A 21,612-nucleotide genomic window follows, 5' to 3' on the forward strand; every position below is an offset into this window, starting at 1 on the left:
TAACCAATGGCTGTAAATAAGATTGTATGGACTCAGTAGTAGAGGTGAAATGCTGACCCCTATTTCTTTGGAGCGGGTGGCTAGGCATTATACATTGCACCTTTAAAATGCTGAATAGGGGGGTTAATTTAAAGTGTCTATTTTTGCTAGTGATCTTGATTGGCTGAAAAAAAATCTTAATATTTCTCGCTATAGATTGTCACCTTTTGAGAGATTGTCATCTCTTAAATGTTTTATTATCAATACTTGAGAAAAAACATCAAAACATATTCAGTGGTTGCATATTCAGTGGTCAATTATTGGTGTCCAAACTGATCACGTGATATGGAGGGCCACAAGTGTCATGGAAATGGTTATTAAGCATTTCATTGATTGATATTGTCCAATTAGGACAATAAAAACAGGGATTGATAAAGATATTACAAATTAATGAATTAATGTCTAAATAAAGAGTCTAAATTAAGCACTTCATGAAGTGATATTTAAAATGGGGAATAAAAAGAAAAATATTTAAAGAATTTACTAATTAATATATTACTCCATTGATGAATTGATTAAATTGCAAAGAGGTTTATAAAAAATATTAAAACAATCAATGACTATTTCCATGACACCTTCGGTCCTCCATACCGCATCTCCAAATTGTACTTTTTTTCCTGCCAAATGAACCTTACTGTGAAAACTTGAGAACAATTTACGGTGGCTGGTTACATAACCAGGTGGCAAGTAGGAAGCTTTGAACAGGCCAAGGTGCAGCGCGACCAAACTAAAATACATGTGAAATACCTGCCATGGTCAAGGATGGCACGTGTCACAGTCCTGCTGCAATGAATTCATAATATGGAGTCTTTTCCCCATAGAGTAGATGGTACATCCGCCATTGCTGAATATAAAGATGATTGTAGATTCCTCGTCAGGATCATAGCTGTCATTAGAATTTGTTAAATGGCTTCTATGAAGGTATGATACACTTATAAGGTTTTGGTTTATATTCGTCCAGGACTGCTTGTGCAATCAAATCTTGTCCAGCATGCTGTGCCATATCAGAATAGTAACAGAGATATTCTATACTATTACTGACAAGTTCGGCTTCACACAGGAGGTTTTAAGTGCCAGGATTTAACACTCTTCTGAATATTCCCTCAGAGGCAAAACGTCTGATGCTATAATTGTCAGTAGCAATAATGAACCTGATTAAACAAAATGCAACTATGATAAACAAATAGCAATATAAGTGAGTTATAGGAACTGAAATTTACTGTGAAACCCAATCGTCTCCAAAATGTACACCATAAAACAGGCTGAGATGAGTAAACTTTTTCATCAGGCGTCAGGGCAGAGGGCGCAGCAAGTGCAAGACACGGCGTTGCTGATTCCAGACAGGTGCCATTGCTGGTGTAACACTACACTAATCCAAGGCTGATCAGCAGTGGAAACAGTACAATCTGACCCGAGACAAAGTGGGGCACCTGCCTGCGCTCACACACCGCTAATGCGAGACCCCGACGAAGACACTTTGATTTCATGCCTACTCTTTTCCCCCCGGATCTCATTATGAGAAGGTCATCATGAGGCCACCATTGCTGGGAGGCTAGAGACGACGAACCTCTGCGACACATTGAAGTGAACATGGGACTGGAATTGGAAACATTCTCATAAGACAAGTGGGAATCCCAGCATCCATCAATTGAAATCCATCTGTAGATTTTTTTGCATAGTATATTTTGTGCTGTATTGTGTTTTTCAGCAGTATCAAAAATGTCAGAAACAAGCGAAATGTAGTTTAACAAGGCATAACATCTTTATTGTTATACACATAACTTCATCTCCAAAGACTTTGCACAAATCAGTGGGGTCACATGAACCTTGAGATATCAAAAGTCTCCCGCAGTTCCTCGTCATATCCTAAAATACTCAAACAAGTACATCTGCCTTTCACATCCCCCAAATGGTACATACAGTACAACCAATTAGAAATAAAGTATTTTTTTTTTCTCCACTGTCAAACATTATCATATGTGCATTACATTACCAATTACAAACAAGTTATATTCATTGTCAAAATACAGGTGTGCAAATTGTTAGAAAAATACCAACTCATATACCAGATTCTGGATTGTGCTCTGTAAAAATCCTTACAAATAGTATATAATAATCTATATATAAATGACTCCGACATGCAATGTTGCATTTCAAAAAATATCCCATAAACAGGCTGATCTGTTAAACCCTCCGAAACGCCGGTCTTCACCATGCTCACGTGAAGACAGTTAAAACAAGAAAAGAGGGTGTAGCAAAGAAAGGGTTATTTAATGCTCACATTTGCAATATAACATTTTTTAATAATCTAGTGTCTTGGTCTGCTTTTATATTGTCTATTCCACAATTTGAATATATATTTTAACAGTTAGTTATGTGGACAGTTTGCAAACATCTAACAGACTGAAGCATTCTCCAGATGCAACGTGCTGCTCATTGTGTAATTCAAAACTGAATTGCAGAAAAGAAAACCTAGCCGTATTAAAGCCCTTTTTTATGATGACCAATGTTCACAAACACATCAGTTGTACATTGAATAAATAATTAACCTCGGTAGTGATGACAGTAAATGCCAACCACATAAATAACCACTTTTAAAATCAAAGAAACTCATGCCATACCTGCAACAAAGACTACAAACAGCTACGATGAGGCAAGCATGATTCAGGTGATGACAACAGTCAAAGTATCCCCCACACGACAAAGTTAAGACAAGGATGGCATCTCTTCCCCTCCCCCCCTTCCTCATCTTTATCTGAGGTAAACAGTAGTACTGTTAAAGACTTTTAAAGGCATCTCTCTTTCTCCCTGGTGCCACATTCCCCATGGCCTCAACCTGAATAAATTCAACATCCACCGTCCAACAAGCACGCAAACACTGCCGGGCCTACAGGAGCAGCTGCGTGAACTGCATCTTTGCATTTTTAGTGGTATTCTGAAACATTGAAAGCAAAGAATAGAAGGAAGGAAGTAAAGCATTGACGTGCAATGACATTATTTTCCTTCCGATTTAATAAATAACATAAGACATTTGTTACTTCACTCTCACAGAGCTAGGTAGCTTTTAAAGTGTGAGTCTCCTTCCTAAACACACAATGCCGGCTGTTAAGCGACAACCTCTCTCAAAACCAGTCGATTCAAATTATAAGAGTCTGACAAAATAAACGGAACATAGGATTTTTTTTATAAATGGTACACCCTACCCTGCCCCTTTTTTCTTTTTGGCAAAATATACTATAAGCTTTTCTTTGAAAAAATAAAACATATTGCACTTTCAGTAACATGAATGTGTAATGTCAAATTACAACTTAATTGTTAGAAATGAGTAAAATTTCAAAATAAAAAGGGAAAACTTTCAAAAAATAAAAAGGGAAAACAAATGTATTTACTCATTTTGAGAGGAGAAGAAATTTCCTTTTTCAACTACAAGCATATGACTGCAGGTAACCAACATTCAGAGAACGACGACGAACGAAAAATAAAACAGAAAACAAACAAAAAAGGTTAAAACTGTACCATGCACGGGGAGTGTTTCAGAGCAGTGTATCCTGGGTTACAATGGACGGAGCTCGAGAAAGCTGCGGTGATGATTGGGTAAACAGAGTAAGACTGGCTAGTGACCGTGCAAGCACTGACTGCTGCTGGCAACGGCCGTGCCCAGTTTCCTGTGTCCCAGAGTGGTGTGAACCCCAGGAAACGCTCTGAACACCCGAGCACGCTCCCGCTGCGACTGTTCTCCCTCCCCTCCCCGGCCGCCGGGCTCACATCTCCCCATCAAAACGTCAGATGGCAAAATAGAAAGGCAGCTGTTTGCTCCCATCATCTAAAAGTGCATGTCCACACTCTTCCAGCGAAGTCCGTCAGCCCGCCGCTATCTCTGCCAAGGCAGCGGGCTACAGAGACCAGTGCTTGGATCAGCACACGTGTGGGTTTCAATTACTTCTTTTTTCAGACTGTGTATGTTTGGTTGCATTTTTAAACTTTTTTTTTTATATCTCACTAGACACGACATTTCACCTCAGCTTTCAGAGAAGCCAAAGGAGTGCTAATTCACAGGGCTGGGCCTAAAGAAGGCCCATGACAGGTTGGTGGTAGCGATGCCTTCCTCCTGATTCTCTTCGGTGCCGCGCTGATTCCTAAACACCTACGGCCACCCCCGTGTCTCACTGGCGCCATTTTCATTTTTCAAGGCCGGCGATGCAACTGTACCGGTTGCCATGGTTTCACTGCAACATAAAATAGTTTGTTAGGATTTAATTGGCTGCTTGTCACATTTCAAACACACATTGTGGCACACACAAGACATGGAGTACATAGAAAAGGCAGATTAATTTTAATTCATCTGCTACGTATTCATTTTTGTCGAAGAAAATAAATGAACTTACCTGAGAAACAGCATCATCATGTCAGAAAATGGACAAATATAATTGCAAGGCCAATATTCAGCAGCATTACCATAGCAACAAGGATCGAGTTAGGACCCTGCAAAAAAAATTACATTATGATAAAGATCAGATATCAAATCTACAACAACAATCAAATGATATGTACTGCCATATCTTCACATGACAAAGATATTAAGAATGTCATTAAGAATCATTAGAATAGAAAGTATTAATGGAATACTGTACATTTTGGGAGATATGCTCATTTGCTCTGTCCAAAGGTAACAAAATCTGCCTGCACGCTTTAATCATACTTGCAACTGGGACCAATTGTCAGGCAACCAGAGGACACTCCAGGAAGTTATTGGTCCTTACTGGTCCAAAATATCAATTGTTATTTTTCTAATTCAGATTTTGTATGGATTAAACAAACAAGATATAGCCAGTTAATTTGTGATTTTAGATTGATAAAATATAAGGCATAAGAGTGATATATCAATCTTCTCATCTAACTCTCGGCAAGACAGCGAATAAGCGTATTTCCCAAAATGTAAAACTACTCCTTCAAGAACACCTTTTTCCTATCCTACCACTGATACTTACTGTTTCTGCCATGCCTTCTGCACAATCCATACTGCCTTTCTTTGCGTCTGCGAGGCTCTTTGGCTTTAGGGAATCCTGCTTCCTGAGTTTCGGATCGCTCTTGCTCTCCCGTAAGGAGGCTGGCTTAGGAGGGGGGAGACTATAGGATTTAGGAGGTTGCAGGGGCATACGTGCCAGGTCCAGGATACTAGGCTCTTCTTCTATATCCTCTTCAGGGTCCGGGGGTGGTTGGCCCCTTGTAGGGGCCTTGACGTAGTAACTGTGGTACTCGGTGTGGAGCTCGCCATTGACTGGAAGTGCAGGAGGCTGTTGAGGATGAGGAGCAGGTGCCGCGGTAGGCTGCTGAATTTTAGCGGGTTTAGGCGGAGCCTCGACGTGCACATGAGAACTTTTGGGGCCATCGGCGACGGGCGGCCTCTCCTCTTTGCTTATCTTTCTATTAGACCGCTCGTCCTTGCTGGTCTTATGACTTGACTTCTCCTCTTTGCTCGTCTTGCGGGAAGGCTTTTCCTCTTTACTGGTTTTACGGCTGGTGCTGTTGGCGAGCTGACCTTTCTTCTTACTGCTGGAGTGAGGCGAAGGGGGAGGCGTGGCTACAGGGCTGGTCGCATGGGAGCGGGGAGGAGTGGTGCCTTTGCGGTAAAAGTGGGGAGAATTTCCCGCGGAGCTGTCCTTCTTTTCAACAGGGACCTCTTTAATCTCCACAGGCTCCTTCACCGGTTGTTTTAAGTAGTCAGGTCCTGCAGAGGTGAGAGAGGTGACACACATTAACATGACATTTCTGCAGCTCTTAATTTGCCATCCATCCTGACTGAATGGAGAGTTCCACTGCCACAGCTAGCTTTAAATCAGAGCTCGCCCTAAGCACATTTTAACTCTCAATTAAAATATTCATGAATCAACATTATATATGCAATCATTCTGCAAGGACTGGGGGAGACAGGGGAAAAAAGACTGATTAATGCAGGGTCACAAACACCATTTCACAAAGGAAGCCTCCTCTGCAGGCTCATCTTTCTCATCAGCCATTCTCTTTTATCAGTATGTTGTGTTCCTGGAAAGGCCCTTGTCACATCAGTTCTCGGGATCCAACCAACAGGGCTGTACAGATAAAGAAGGATAAGCTGCAGTGATGTCTCTTTTTTGTCTGGGGAAGTTCATACTGTTGGAGTTTATGGCCTGAGGTCCTGGGTTATTGGACACAGATAGTCTAATGATACTAAAGGCACACTCCTCTTTTATCTATATGTTTTGAATTTCCATTAAGGACATCACGTCCTCTAATGTGTGGACAAAAGGGCCCGAATCTGAATGTAAATGCCTTTTTGCATGCGAGAAAAATTACACTTTATCTGTCCCTTTGTTCTGTACTGAATTAATATTTATTAGAGACATCGGGCTCTTTGTTTGCCTGTTTTTTTTTCTCACTTCGCCTAAATTAGACGGTGTCAGAGTGACTAAGAGAGGGACAATGCCGCTTTGTTTGAAGCGCATCAGATGGCATGAGAAGAGAAGGATCCTCCGCATCCCGTATAGCCAATTTGAAATAGAGAGAAATAAATCTAGAAATTATATAGACAATCTTTTTGATATTTTCAAGTAGAAGAAAAGACTGTTTTGCTTGTTTTTCACTCCTAATCAACCCCACCAGATACTATATACGGAGTCAGTGTGAGGTGATGTGATTCTAATGTGTTCATGTTGGTTCAGAATTATTGCATTTAAGAACGGGATAATCTCAGAGATCAATCAAAAAAGATGCCTCGTATATGCATGCCATCTATTAAAGAGGACTTTATTATTATGCTTTTGTGTTTTTTCCGTTTCCTTTAGTGAGTTATATTTTTGTGCATGTAAAAGGTCTGCAAAGTTACAAAGCCCAAAGTCAATGCCAAAGGTAGTTACTCTCCCCCACAGAAACACTGCTCCCGAACTGCCTGAAACGCCTCGCCTTTTCTCCCGTAACATGGTGATTTCACCAAGTAACACATTTGCCTAGTGGCTAGTTTGGCACGCCCTCAAACAAAGCTAGTTAGAGCGGAGCTGGAGCAGAGCAAGCCCAGGAAGATCGTCGGGCTTTGAAGCTAATTTTCGTAGTGGCCAAACCATGGAATTACAACTTCCGTGTCCGTCACGTGATGCCATCGGGCCCAAAAAATACTTTTTCCCATAGACTAACATTAGGGAAAGAGACATCTGTAACTCAGCGGATCATTTTTTTTAGGTAAATTAACTTCCTAATACGAACACTTGAATAGCCCTTATTAAAATCATTAGGTCCTAAAAGTTGTAAAATAGCTGGCTGGAGCTCAAACGGAGCGTTTCATACAGAGGGTGAAGCAGCACAGCCGCTATGAGAAAAATAAAGCGTTTTTTGATCATTAAGGTGTGTAAACATTTTCTAGTAGAACCCAAAATACAAGTATGCACCTGAAAATAAGCATAATAGGTCCTCTTTAAGTTAATAATTCGAAAATAATTCATTCTGTTTTAGCTTTGACTCTCATCCCCTCCAGGAACAATTATGTAAACATCAAATCCAGATAGGGAACAAGTGTATCCAATCCCATATCAGCGTAAAAACGGCCTCATTGCAGAATCTATTGGGCGTCGGTACTCATAAGCCCAAAGCATTTTTCAGCTGCATGGCATTCCTAATTTGTTTCATAACCGCCACAACCAATAAGACCCACTACAAAGAGACTGGGGGGGACATTTGAACATCTGCAGGGCTTAATATATCCGCAAGCTTAATTTCACACCATAACTCAATAAGAGTCCGGGCTTCGTGGGCGGGCCTGAGCAGTTTCCCCCTGTTTGGGGACAGATTCCTGCGAGGGATTCCAGACATTTTCTGAATGGTGGTCGACACTAAAATGACTCCCAGACTCACACTCACATAGAAGTGCAACACCGGCAGTCATTAAGAACGATTTCCACTACACTTCTGAAGCCATGCTGGATTTCAAAATATGCTGATCATGCCTTTTTGTTTGTGTTTCAACACTAGAAAGCTGAAGAATCTTTTGGAATTTTGTAAATTGATTGATCTGATTACTTGTTGTTGTTTTTGTAGATACTTTAGCATGTTGTTGATCTTGTTTATGATGAGTGAGTGAAGATTTATTAGATGTACTCTACCAAGGAATCCTGCCAGGTCAGCTGGAACATGTACTAGGACTCAATTACTCAAATGCCCCTGGTGTTTCTTTCATCTGAGCATTGATCAGCTGGGCTGAGTCTGCAGCCTTCCAAAGAGGGTCATTAAAATGGGCCATGGTATTAGTCATGACTGAGACAAAAATATGCAACTCAGTAAGCACAAATAAAAATCTGAATTACAGGATTTTTTTCTCGCAGATTTGTGCATTTTTGTACTTTAATATGTACTGTGTCTTTTTACCTCATCATTGTCTCTTTGAGGTTATTAGAATACAAGCTTTAGTTTAACCCTCATCCTACCAACATATTTAACATACAAGGACTACCGGCTGGGGTTCCTGGGGATCCAAGAATAAACTACTGTAAGAAACAACCATCAGAGCAACATGTTAACTTATTTCTTCTCAGAACATTATTAGTTATGTAATTAATGTAAAAAATAGACAGAGCATGAGTAAATCTGTGTCTGCTGCATCTGTATCTGTCTCCTTCAAAATGACTGACAGAGGGCCCCTTCCTCCCTGATAGTGTGTGATATACTTTTAAATTAAGAGCTATGGCAAACATTTTGCTATACTGGACCTAGTTGCTCGCTATACTCGACCCGGTGGGTCACGTTTAACACATACAAATCTTGAGAACCTCCATATCACCAGACATACATTTTTTTTGTGACTATCCAGTCGCTTGCTTGCTCGACCCGGTCGGTTGCTATACTCGACCCAGTTGGCCGCTATGCTTGACCCAGTCAGTCGCTATGCTTGACCTGGTCGGTATGCTCGACCCGGTCGGTCGCTATGCTCGACCCAGACGGCCGCTGTGCTTGACCCAGTCAGTCGCTATACTCAACCAATTCGGCCCCTCGTTCGTCCCAGTCGGTTGCTATTCTCGACCCGGTCGGCGGTTATTCTCGCCCCGGTCACCTGCTATACTCGACCCAGTTGGCCGCTATACTCGACCCAGTTGGCCGCTATGCTTGACCCAGTCAGTCGCTATGCTTGACCAATTCGGCCCCTCGTTCGTCCCAGTCGGCCGCTATGCTCTACCCGATCGGTTGCTATTCTCGACCCGGTCGGCGGTTATTCGCTCCCCGGTCACCCGCTATACTTGACCCGGTTGCCCGCTATTCTCGACCCGGTCGCCCGCTATACTCGACCAGGTCGCCCGCTATACTTGACCCGGTCGCCCGCTATTCTCGACCCGGTCGCCCGCTATACTCGACCAGGTCGCCCGCTATACTTGACCCGGTCGCCCGCTATACTCGACCAGGTCGCCCGCTATACTTGACCCGGTTGCCCGCTATTCTCGACCCGGTCGCCCGCTATACTCGACCAGGTCGCCCGCTATACTTGACCCGGTCGCCCGCTATTCTCGACCCGGTTGCCCGCTATACTCGACCAGGTCGCCCGCTATACTTGACCCGGTCGCCCGCTATACTCGACCAGGTCGCCCGCTATACTCGACCAGGTCGCCCGCTATTCTCGACCCGGTCGCCCGCTATACTCGACCAGGTCGCCCGCTATACTTGACCCGGTCGCCCGCTATTCTCGACCTGGTCGCCCGCTATACTCGACCAGGTCGCCCGCTATTCTCGACCCGGTCGCCCGCTATACTCGACCAGGTCGCCCGCTATACTTGACCCGGTCGCCCGCTATTCTCGACCCGGTCGCCCGCTATACTCGAAACTAGATCTATTTCAGCATACAGCATCTGATTGAAGGGCCCGGTATGCTTCAATGTTTCCTTAGATTTGTTTTGTAGTATGTCAGTGGAGAAAAACTAAATCGATGATATGTAAAACATTGTCATCGTGTGAGACATATGCTTGAATACAAAAAGCACCATCACCTGTCAAAATGCCATGTTTAACCCTCATCCTACCAACCTATTTAACATACAAGGACTACCAACAAACAACGAATTGATTGACAAAGTCATGAAAAGTGATAGAATAAAGCACCTGTGAGATATGACAAAAAGTACCTCCGGGGTCTGCGGGGACCCCAGTCGGCAGGATGAGGGTTAAGCTGTGGTTGCCAGTTTGCTTCATGTTAATCCACAGCACATTTTCTGCTCCAGTGCACTCTTGGCAAAACACACGCGCTGACACACACGATCATATACTCTCACAAAACACAACGGATCGGCTGTTTAAGACCCAGCCTAACCTCTGCTGACCTGAATATGAGATGAACAGCAGTAGCGTCAGTATGAGTGCTCATGCATGGATGTGTGTAAGGGGGGAGGAGGACATACAGTGTGTGCGGTTATCACATCTGTTGCCATTGTGAACCACTCTGGGTTCAACGGACGGGACAGTAGAATAATAATCTGGTGTGATGAACCCCAGAGTTGAAAGGGAATTCAGCCACTTTGACTTGAAAGGAAATATCTATTTTCACCATTTGAATGTTGTTTTTCATGTCAATCAAACACTGACCCAAGGCTGTTGCTACTATGAATGATACATCTTTGTCAGATGCACAGAGCAGCCAACAGGGACAGAAATATACTGTACATTTCCTAGGGCAAACTGTTTGCTTAAGTGTGTCAATTGTGTCTATATGTCAAACATAATAGCATGTCTTCTGAGTGGTAGTGAAGGGCATTTTCCCGGTTTGTGTTCTTTGCTTATGATGCATTTGGTTATTCTATTCACACTCTAATACTGCGTTATACTGTATATGTATTAGTCTGTTCTGTGGGTTGTGATCTCAGCATGTTCTCTACACTGTTATATTTAATATTCATGACTCAATTTGTAGCTTTTTAGATTATCTTTCTTCCTCCTACTCACACTGGCAGATGGGTAGGGGGAGCCATGTCATTGTTACAGGGAGCGTTTGCATGCACACTAGTGTGGTGATTATAAGGCTCAAAACTGGGCATGCGAACGCACTCACTTACATCTGCATTCATGCAAATAAAGCATGCCCCTTTGTCTGTGGCTACTGGCTGAGTGTAATCGCTCTCTTCCTGTGCTTTGTTTGTAAGTGGCCACATGCAAAGAAGAACATGGAAGGGCCTCATGTTCACATGGACTGACATGTGACTGATGGAAGACACCACATGAAAAGAGTCAAATCCGGACGAGTGAACAAACATGGACTTCATGGATCTAAATACATCCCCGTATTTGGGAAGCATTTTTACAGCTAATGTTTGATGCATGTTTCTTGGAAGTTTGCCTTTCAAACTATTTCTATCCACTTTTATCCAAAAAGCTCTTTTGAAATTTGTTTGGAAAAGGATCAGATCAGTGGTATCTTATAATAACACTTTATTATAACCATCATTAATAAATGGTAAATTGATAGTTAATTAAACTTAAGTTAATAGTTACTTTTCTATTAACAAACAATCATATGCTCATTAGTAATAGTGCAATTTATGTTATTTTAACAGTTACATACATGCATACATACAAATTTGAAATACTATATCAAGTATTTGTTAATGATTACCAAATGAATTGTAAATCTTTAAGAAACTGCTTTTAAAACATCTAACATTACATAGATATTTGTAACACGTTGTTAATAGTTAATAATTGGTTTGTAAACCGTATGAAAGCCTTATTTGGAAGGCCATTATAAAGTTGCAACTGGTGATAATAAACTGTTAAAAAATACTTTACAATGTATTCAGAATATAATTGTTATGATCTCTTATCAGCTATGATACAATATATAATTTATAAACTAATTATTTCATACACAAACTAATGTTAAAATAACAGAAACTATATAATAATTAGAAAACATTATTAATTATCATTTAATTGCTTGTTAACAGTAAAATAACCATTAACTAAAGTTTATTGACTATTAATCTACCATTTGTAGATGATGGCTATTAAAAAGTGTCACCAATATATAATATGTTTTATCCTTGAAAGAAGTTGCTGCATAACTTTGAACTTCAGCTGAACTACCGTGTTGAAACTCCACAACACCTGCTGCCGTGAATATAAAGCAGCACCTGCTCATGTCTGGTGTTCAGCCCTGACAGGTCCAGGCTTTTATGGTTCCACCCGGTCCAAGTGTACCTTGACTGGGTCAAACAGGGCAAAGTGGGATCCCTGCCGCCCCCTCCTGCCAACGCTCTACCCCCCCGGCTGAAGGAAGGGACAGCTGCTCTGCGTCAGCCCTGGAGAGGGGCGAGCGGCGGGCCGAGCTCCTCTCAGTGCATAAGGATTTCAGCTATGTCTCCATTAGACCCCAGCGGGCACACATCGGCACCGAATATAGCCCAATTAACGTCACGAAACAGACCACGCCTAGCTAACCCCTCCTGGGCGCTGTGTGCGAACCAATCATAAAGGTCAGGGTCCTATTCCCTGTGACCCTCTCTTCCCTTTTGAAGTACACACTCCACAATCAGGGTGATAATCTGCTATGAGTCTGAAATGCCAATTACAAACAACAAGGGGTTTAGGCCCCTGGTTGTTACCCTGGAGGACTTATTAGAAGCTGTGGGATGGGGGTAAGTGAGAATATTTCCACTGTAGACGTAGACATTGAGGAAGCAAAGCAGATTAGTTTGGGAAAGTCACACAAGTTCCGTCTAATGGTACTCCGATTGTGTGGTTTTGTCTCATTAATAGGGAAACTGTTTACACTCAAACATGACATAACCTGTCAAAAGACAAACCCGCAGCAAACCTAAAAGTAGGCCATTCAAGATTCCCCAAACTGCTTTAATATTCTAATTTATATAATAACTTATAAAGACTTTCATGATCTAGTAATGCTTTTTTTTTGAAGGTGCCTGTCTGGCATTCAGCTGGGCTTACCAGACACGCTTACGTAATCAAACGTTTAAAACGCTGCGGCTCAGATGTCGCCCCACGCTGCACATTATTATGACATCGCCCGCTTTCTCATTCATGATCTGACTTATAAGGCAAGGACACTCTCTGCGGCAGACTTGTGAACACAGAGATCACCCAGGCCTTGCCAAGCATGATCGCCGTTTTCCACAACACAACACAACAGAACACAACACGCAGGATGTCTCTGGCCCCTGAGCTTGCCATTTCTGCGGCTTAGTGGGGGGACATGCTTGAATGGGTCCCATTGTCAATCTATGTGTCACCCACTATTTTGTGGTGGCTTCTGGCAAGTGCCCAAGGTCGGCTAGCTCATAGGCCTAAATATATTACAAACAGTGAAAGAGGCAAGGCTATAGATCTTACACTGTAAATAAAAATAAACAAAAAAAGGTGTGACATGGCACCTCTGTCACTTCCATCCATCCAAATTATGGCTATAGAACAATGTCAAATTATTTCAATGTATGATTTTTAGGGCTGTCAATCGATTAAAATTTTTAATCGTGATTAATCGCATTATTTTCCATAGTTAATAGCGAGTAATCGCAAATTAATCACAAATTTTGTATCTGTTCAAAATGTACCTTAAAGGGAGATTTGACAAGTATTTAATAATGTTATCAACATGGGAGTGGGCAAATTTGATTATGTTATGCAAATGTATGTATATATGTATTATTGGAAAACAATTAACAACACAAAACTATGACACATATTGTCCAGAAACCCTCACAGGTACAGCATTTAGTATAAAAAAATGCTCAAATCAGAACATGGCAAACTGTAGCCCAACAGGCAACAACAGCTGTCAGTGAGTCAGTGTGCTGACTTGACCATGACTTGCCCCAAACATGTCACAAGCATGTGATTATCATAAAGTGGGCATGTCTGTAAAGGGGTCACATATCTTGAGGTCAGAGGTCAAGGGACCTCTTTGAAAGTGGTCATGCCAATTTTTCCTTGCCAAAATTTTGTGTAAGTTTATAGCATTATTTAGCCTCCTTTGCAACAAGCTAGTATGACATGGTTGATACCCATGGATTCCTTAAGTTTTTTTAGTTTCATATGATGCCAGTATCTTCACTATACCTTTAAAGCTGAGCCCGCTACAACCTAAAAATCGCAAGTTGCATTAATGTGTTAAAGAAATTAGTGGCCTTAAAACAAATTTGTGTTAACGCATTAGTATTGTGTTAACTTTGACAGCCCTAATGATTTTGCTTTTTTGAAATTCTTCTTAAACTTATAACCAAATACTGGCTTATCTAAAAAATACAGGAATAAAAAGGGAAAAAATAAGGTAACATTAAAAAACTCAATTTGGATTCACGTTTTTATGATGTTGCCTTCTTCGTGCGTTTGTGTCCCACCTCTGACCCCATCTCTTCGACCAAAAAGGATTTGTCCCCCTCACTATTTGGGTAGTATTATATGTCCTTGTAAAACTCGGCTTACCTTGTAAATGAACTAAACAGAGTTGAGTTGACACCCTACCATGTGAGCTGCTGTATAGTATGGCAGTGTGCCTGTTAAACCTCCAAGCAGAGGAAAGATGAGATCTACTTGGTATTGGGAGCATTGGGTTTCCTTGACCTCCGTGCACATACTGTACCTGTAAGACATCTCCACTAAAGCACATGTCTGATATGATCTGCAAAACTAAAAGAACAGAAAACATTTTGTCTTTCTCACTTTTTTTGGCAGAGTTTACAGCTGCAAATTTTAGCTAGTATCTCCGAGCTGTTACAAAAGGCCTTTGAGAGCAAGGACGACGAGGCTTCCTTCCAGAATACAGTACGCTGCTCCAAGCAGCACATACACAGGCCCCCTTTGTGGTGTTGGAAGTCATCCTCAATACCTCTCTAGTCTTCGATTACAGCCCTGGAACAGCAAACCCTATGCTTTTTGTGCACCCACAACAAGCTCATTACCGACTCAAACGCAGCCTGTGTAAACAACTCTAAAACTGTGCAAACATCATTATTCATACAAAGTGCCCAACCTCTTAGCAGTTACCCAATTCCTAAAAACATGGTTTGAATGGACAAATTGGTTGCTCGAGGAGGGTGTAGCTAAAAACAGGGATGGTGGAGGTGAGGATGGGGTTTCAGAATAGCTTGGCTGGGTAAATGTCCAACTGACGGGGCTGAACCACTCATGTGTTAAAGGGTCACTTCGGTATTTTTCAACCTGGACCCTATTTCCCATGTTTTTGTCTAACTGACTGATAGCGACAACAATTTCTGAAATTGGTCCAGTATTGAGGGAGAGCGCTGTAGATGACAGCTGCTCACTGGATGCAACATGGTGCTATTGGGGCAAGCTGGTGCCGTCGTTTATGTCCACTAAAAGTGCTTGTTTTTGCCATGACAGGCTCTGATTGTTATTATAATTGTCTGACGTTATGGAAAGAGTCTCGTTCTGAAATCTTGCCAGGTGAATAGTGGAATACATCCACGGTGGTAAGTGTGTTGTGGTGGAGTAGGATTCAGATTCAGATTTCACAAGGTGACTTCTCCTTGAGCGGGACTTGGACACAATAACAAACAGACCGGATCAAGCGAAAGGTATGAAAAAGGTTTTATTTCTCTGTTGTCTGTCACTTATAATAACAATTTGAGCCTGTCAGTGGCAAAAACATGCACTTTTAGTGAACGTAACGTTATATTGACGCTGCTCACTTGCCCTCACAGCTCATTACAGCGTTATCCCTCAATACTGTACCAATTTCAGAAATTTTTGTCCCCCATTAGTCACAGAAACCTGGGGAATAGGGTCCAGGTTGAAAAATACTTAAGTTACCCTTTAAATCCCCGATCCAGGCTTCTGTGACAATCTTAGCAAGGACTGAAACTCTATCTCTGGGTCGGTCATGTGTTGTCTAAAATGTCTGAAAACCTAGTTTGCATGTCAGCCAAAGGTTTATGGAAATTTAGCCGCTTGAAATATAGTCAAAGTATCGTATTTCATCACACTTCTGACCTCCCTAACCCCTCAGTGCACCTGCAGTCCTTCATCAGTCCGTCATTCAGACAGTGGGGAAAGTATCTAGAGAGACTTAAGACATGTATCCCTGCTAAGACTGTGTGATGACCACACAGAGAACACACTTTAAAATATCAGACGTGTGTTATGTATGAATGCTTGTTGTTAAGGGTTACCTGGTTGGTAGAAGTTGGGGGAGAGCTCCCTAGCAACCGCCCTGGCAATTTCTGAGTCATGCACAGCAGAGATGGCAGCCTGGTCTGCAGCCTCGCTTTTTGTCCTGGCATGGGCCGTTCTGGAAAAAAAAAACACATAGAGACAATATTAGAGTTGCATGGTAACTCTGGTAACTCTACATAGAAACGTACACAAACATTTTACAGGTCGGTGTGACTGTGTCTGCATGCTACTATGTCATCCATGACACTTACATCATCATAAGCTTCCCTTTACTATCTTTTTCTCTTTCTTGCTCCTCCTCTCTGACCTTCCTTCCCCCCCTCTTTCTCCTCATCTTTGAGCTGTATCACTCAGCCTGTCCCCTCTTGGGGATAACATAACACCTCCCTCCCTCGTGCTTCTATCTCAAATCCAAATCCTGATTTTCCAAATGGAGCGCAGCCACATCCAAGCAAGACCTTAATCCAGTCTGGAGCACTGCACTGCTGCTGGACCACACGGGAGCAGTGCCCAGCACGCACGCACGCACGCACGCACGCACACACGCACACACGCACGCACAAACGCTCGCACACGCACACACATATAACATATATCATATCATATTACATCATATCGTATTGTATATCATATCATATTATGTATTGAATCGTATGGTATATCGTATGGTATATCGTATGGTATGGTATATCGTACCGTATATCATATCGTATCATATATCATAGTATCATGTATTGTATCGTATATTGTATCATATATCGTATCATATCATATCATATTGTATATTGTATATTGTATCATATCATATTGTGTATAAACAGCAGGTGGCTTAGGTTTGAATCCCATGCCAGTCAGCAGCAAACATATCCTGACTGAGGTGACTGATTAGGTATAAAGCTAATTACATTAATAACTACAAATACAAATTCTACAAAATTTCAAAAATCTTGGGAACCCTAAGGAAGGTGATTTCAACCCTATTCTATAAACATCTATCTACAGAGAGCCTTAAAAAAAAAAAGACACTGTAATGAAAACAATATGTAGCAGTGCATTAACACCAGCATGAGAAAAGCCTGCATCCACATCTACTACTACACTACGCTGATGCTCAAAAACCAAAAGGCAGAAGAGTAATACGTTCTGGAATCAATGTGAGCTTAGCATTAGCACTGAGAGGTATTATAGGCGCATAGCATGGTGAGACAGACAGAGGCCCGGGGGTGACCTGCTTAACAAATCCCTTGAAAACTCCACCGAAAGATACCGTACAAGTAAACACGCTCGTGCGCATGCAAAGAGAGGACATACGCACTAGTGGCAAAAAATTATAACCACTCTTACCACCAGGCTCCCTTTAAAAAAGACCTAATTATGCAACAATATGAAATGCATAAAGCCCAGAGGATAAGTCATTTACTGTATGAACAGCGAGTGGAACTCTTACATGATACATGACAGTGCAACATGGGATGCAAGGATCCAGATGGGCTGTCCAAGTATCACTGTAAGTATTGACAGCTGTGCCTTGTGCCCTGCTTAACCCCACTCATCCATCTTCCTCTCCCTCTTTCTTTCACCATGCATTCCCTTCTCTCTTTCAATCAATGCTCCTGTTTTTTTTTTTTTTTCGATCCTTCTTCATCCGTCTATTGACGCTGCATCCCCTCATCCTCATTCCTCCGCCTCCCTCCCTCCCTCCCACTGTCTTTCTGTCGGAGTGACCCCAACGGACAGATGTCTCTATTTCCGAGTACTTCTCTGCCCTTGGACTTTGGGCTGTCCTGTTTTGGACGCGCTGGGACATTGAGACATTAAAATGCATGAGGAGCCATATGCTGACGGGAAAGAGACGGACCGTTTCCTCTCCAGAAATAAGACACTGCATCACCCGAAGACAAAAGGACACACTCAGGCTGTGTTCTGGAAAACAGTGGCCAGCTGCAGACGAAAATAAGATTTAAGAAATTATAATATATCACACAGTGCTTTGCTTCTTCTTGCCATGAGTTATTACAAACACATGGCAATGTCACCGGTGTGGCTAAAAGCAGCTTTATGTTCTTACTTAAGAGCACTTGCCTGTTAAAACCCGACATTCCAGTTACATCACACCACTGACATGCATACCATAGACATCCACTTGTCACACATGCTACCACAAGGACATATTCTATTTCTGAAATGTGTGAAATGTGCAGGCAAATGAAAGGAGGCATGTATGCGTCTGAATATATACAGTGTCCCCGTGACATATCCTAAGAATATTAACAGTTCCCTTTAGGTATAGAGTTGGCATAAAGTCACAGGCAGACACAGTTCCCTTTAGGTAAAGTGGGCATAAAGTCACGGGCCGACGCAGGAAGCGATGCAGACCGTTCACAGACAGGATGTCTGGTGGTGGGAGGTGACAGGCAGAGAACGATGGGAGTAGAGGTGTGATAGAGCAGTGGAACAAGAGTGAAATGAAAGGCGAGAAAACATGGGCATGTGGAGCGCAGAGACGAAAGGGCTGGTTGGTTTTCTTCCAGGCAGGCAGAGGAAAAATGTCATCTTATACACACATACTTTTAATCACTCTAGCAAGCGATACCAGCACAATTCCACAATGCATGGACTGTTAAACCTGCAATGAGTTCTTTTTTTGTCCACTTGGGGGCATCGCAACAAGCTGCAAGTCCAATCTAGTTCAGTAGTCACTATTTAGCTCTTATTTAGCAATTTCTGCTCCAGTCTTTTCAAAATAAACTTTGGTTTAGGTTTAGACAACAAAACTACTTAGTTAGGTTTCGGAAAAGATTGTGGTTTGGGTTAAAATAACTTGGAACACTGGTCTCCTGGGCGAATGTCAGGTGTTTTTTGACCCACTGTCCACCCCGACCACCTCTCTACACGGTCTTTGTCGCTCTTTTATAATTCCTGGTTCATAATTACATGGATTACGTACAAATTGATTTTTTGGGATATATACGAATTACAGTAAATTACTTTTTGTAGGTATACCTATTAACGGTGAATGAGAACAGCCTGTCACCAGCTAGTTGTTAACTTTACCTGTCAGCCATTTAGTGTTGGGCAGGTAGCGTACAGTGAGTTTATTAGAGCTTTTTTCACAAACAACAGCTGCCACAAGTGGTTAAAAGCGTTGCAGATGAGAGCCCTGAGAGTGAATCAAAACAGTTGTGGCTGTAAAACCAAAACAATGAGCTGAAAAATGATAAAATGCTTCGTATAGGTGAGGGAAATTGCAGAGTGAGGGGATAATTCTCCCTGGATCGGTCACTACGAGCAACCCCCTTCACATTACACATAATCATTTGACCTATTGTTAATGTAAAAATATTGTTTTTAGCAGCATTAATATGCATTACCGTATATGCGTCAGTGGCTTGTAATGCCCATCGACAATGTGCAGCAGCACGCATGAACACATTTTTCAGGCCAAATTATATAATGCATCGTCACACATTCAAGGCAAAAAAAAAGTCTGAGTAAACAACAATATGCAAGCTCACGATTGACCTTTGAAAAAGTTTTAAGTTCTATAACTTGTCAGACAGTCTGCAGCCTCTCTACTTGAAGCCGCTCTGCCTCTGAATATAAAGCAACACCTGTTCATGTCTAGTTTTGGGCTCTGCAGGCGCTCCTGTCTGGTTGGGGATGGATCCAAGCAAATCAAAGTATTTGAATCCATAAATGCACCTGCTGGCACAAATGCAAATATCAAGCAAACACACACACACACAACCGTTTGTAGAAATTTGGACAAAGTGTAGAAAGGAGCAAAGACTTTGAAGCAATTCCTTTTTGGACTGAAGCCCCCGCTTGAGAGATGATATTGATGAAGGCCCGGTGAGATCCATGGTTGTTTCATTACCGTGACAAATGAATTGTGTGAAAAGTGTTGAGTCAGTTTGGCAGTCGGTGTGGCGGCTTTCTCTCTGTGGAATGTGTGTGTGTGTGTTTGAGATAGAGGATGAAGGTGGGAAAAACAAAGAGAGAGAAAAGTAAAAACAGAGACTGAGAAAAAGGTATGGAAATAGTAAAGAGGGGACAGACAGAGCTGGAGAGAGAGAGAGACCCTCTAAAGACTCCCGGGCATTTAGAACTGCTGAGTTATGCATCTCAGCTCCTCTAATTTTACTTTAGGGTTAAATTTCAAACCCCAGCTCCCATGATGCGGCACGGTGCATCCTCCTTTAAGGTTTTCGTACCCCGGCCTGTGTATATCTGTATTATGTGACTGTTGTGTGTGTGATTATATGTCGTGTGAAGCTTCAGTCAATCACTCCCCAGGCTATGTCCTATTTGAGGAATCTCCTTCACATATGCTGACACAGTTCTGCACCCCGTTCGTCTCTTGGTCCCCCCTTTTGCTCCTTCCAATAACGCCACCCCTCCCCTTTCTCTTCCCCTCATCTTCCTTCTCTCCATCGCAGTCTCATCTCCCCCCTCCCCGCCAAGCTTAGCGTCCAAGCTTGGTAACTGGAATGCTGACTGGTACGGTATATAATAAGATAGAAGATTAGTCTTGACCTCGCCCGTGGTAAACGTCAGCACTCAACAATCTTCCTTAAAAACTCCATCGCTCTCTTTCATCGCCCACGATCCGGGAGAAAACGGCTTCGATAAAGTAACACTGTTTAGAGTTTCCCAGTAAAGAACTGGCAGCAGGGTTGCCTTTATGTTACTGTAAAATTAACATTATTATACTGTCGCTGAAATTTACAGCTTTGTACTGTTAATGAAAAATACAGTTTGAATTGGTTGTTTTTTATTAATTTCACAGTATTTTACAGTTAATTTACTGTTTAAAGATACATTAAATAGCTGTTTTTCCACCTTTCTTTTACATTATCTTACTGATTTGTTTTAATGCACTATTTAGGTTGCATTATTTTTTGCCTAGATGAATAGACTTAGCAGGTTACAGACATAGGAATAGTCTAAATAAATACAATTAAAGGCACTATGAGCGCAATTTAACAGGTTTTATTTTGTATTAACAGTAAAGCACTGTTTTTAGCAATAACAGGTTAATACTGTTGAAATCCTGCTGTACATTAACAGCAATTGTTTACAGTGAAGAGTCATATTTCGAGATCATTTATTGGGCAGTGCTGCTCCTGCTCTGCTCATGAAAGGATATCACACATCAACAGAAATGACTGCCCCTGTATCTTACCCAAACAGTCCCCAGGTCCAAAAGAGCAGCACAGAACATGACAGAAAGTCTGCACAAATTAGCACTTAGTTTGCCCTGCACATATCTCTTCTATCCGTGCAGGCCCGCTATTGAATCCCCGGCTGGTGCTAATTCAGGATTACTCGAGCATGACTAACATCATTAGTGGTTAGCTAAAAAACGACTCTGAAATTATTCAGGAATTATTCCTGGGTTGAGGTCTGGGCTCACATTACCAG

General features: G+C 42.0%; 1 protein-coding gene across 1 annotated transcript in view; it reads right to left on the reverse strand.

Annotated features, from left to right (window-relative positions):
• Positions 1-1,779: 1,779 nt before the first annotated feature.
• Positions 1,780-21,612, reverse strand: part of jph1a (junctophilin 1a) — a 40,143-nt gene continuing 20,310 nt past the window's right edge. The window contains exons 4-7 of the mRNA XM_074621323.1: positions 16,185-16,303; positions 5,028-5,767; positions 4,425-4,521; positions 1,780-4,265 (exon numbers count right to left, since the gene is read on the reverse strand). Of these exons, the coding sequence (XP_074477424.1) occupies positions 4,441-4,521; positions 5,028-5,767; positions 16,185-16,303 (940 nt within the window). The 3' untranslated portion in view covers positions 1,780-4,265; positions 4,425-4,440. The remainder of the gene's footprint in view (positions 4,266-4,424; positions 4,522-5,027; positions 5,768-16,184; positions 16,304-21,612) is intronic.

The sequence above is a fragment of the Sebastes fasciatus genome, chromosome 21 (assembly GCF_043250625.1).
Source record: "Sebastes fasciatus isolate fSebFas1 chromosome 21, fSebFas1.pri, whole genome shotgun sequence".
Classification (NCBI taxonomy): Eukaryota; Metazoa; Chordata; class Actinopteri; order Perciformes; family Sebastidae; genus Sebastes; species Sebastes fasciatus.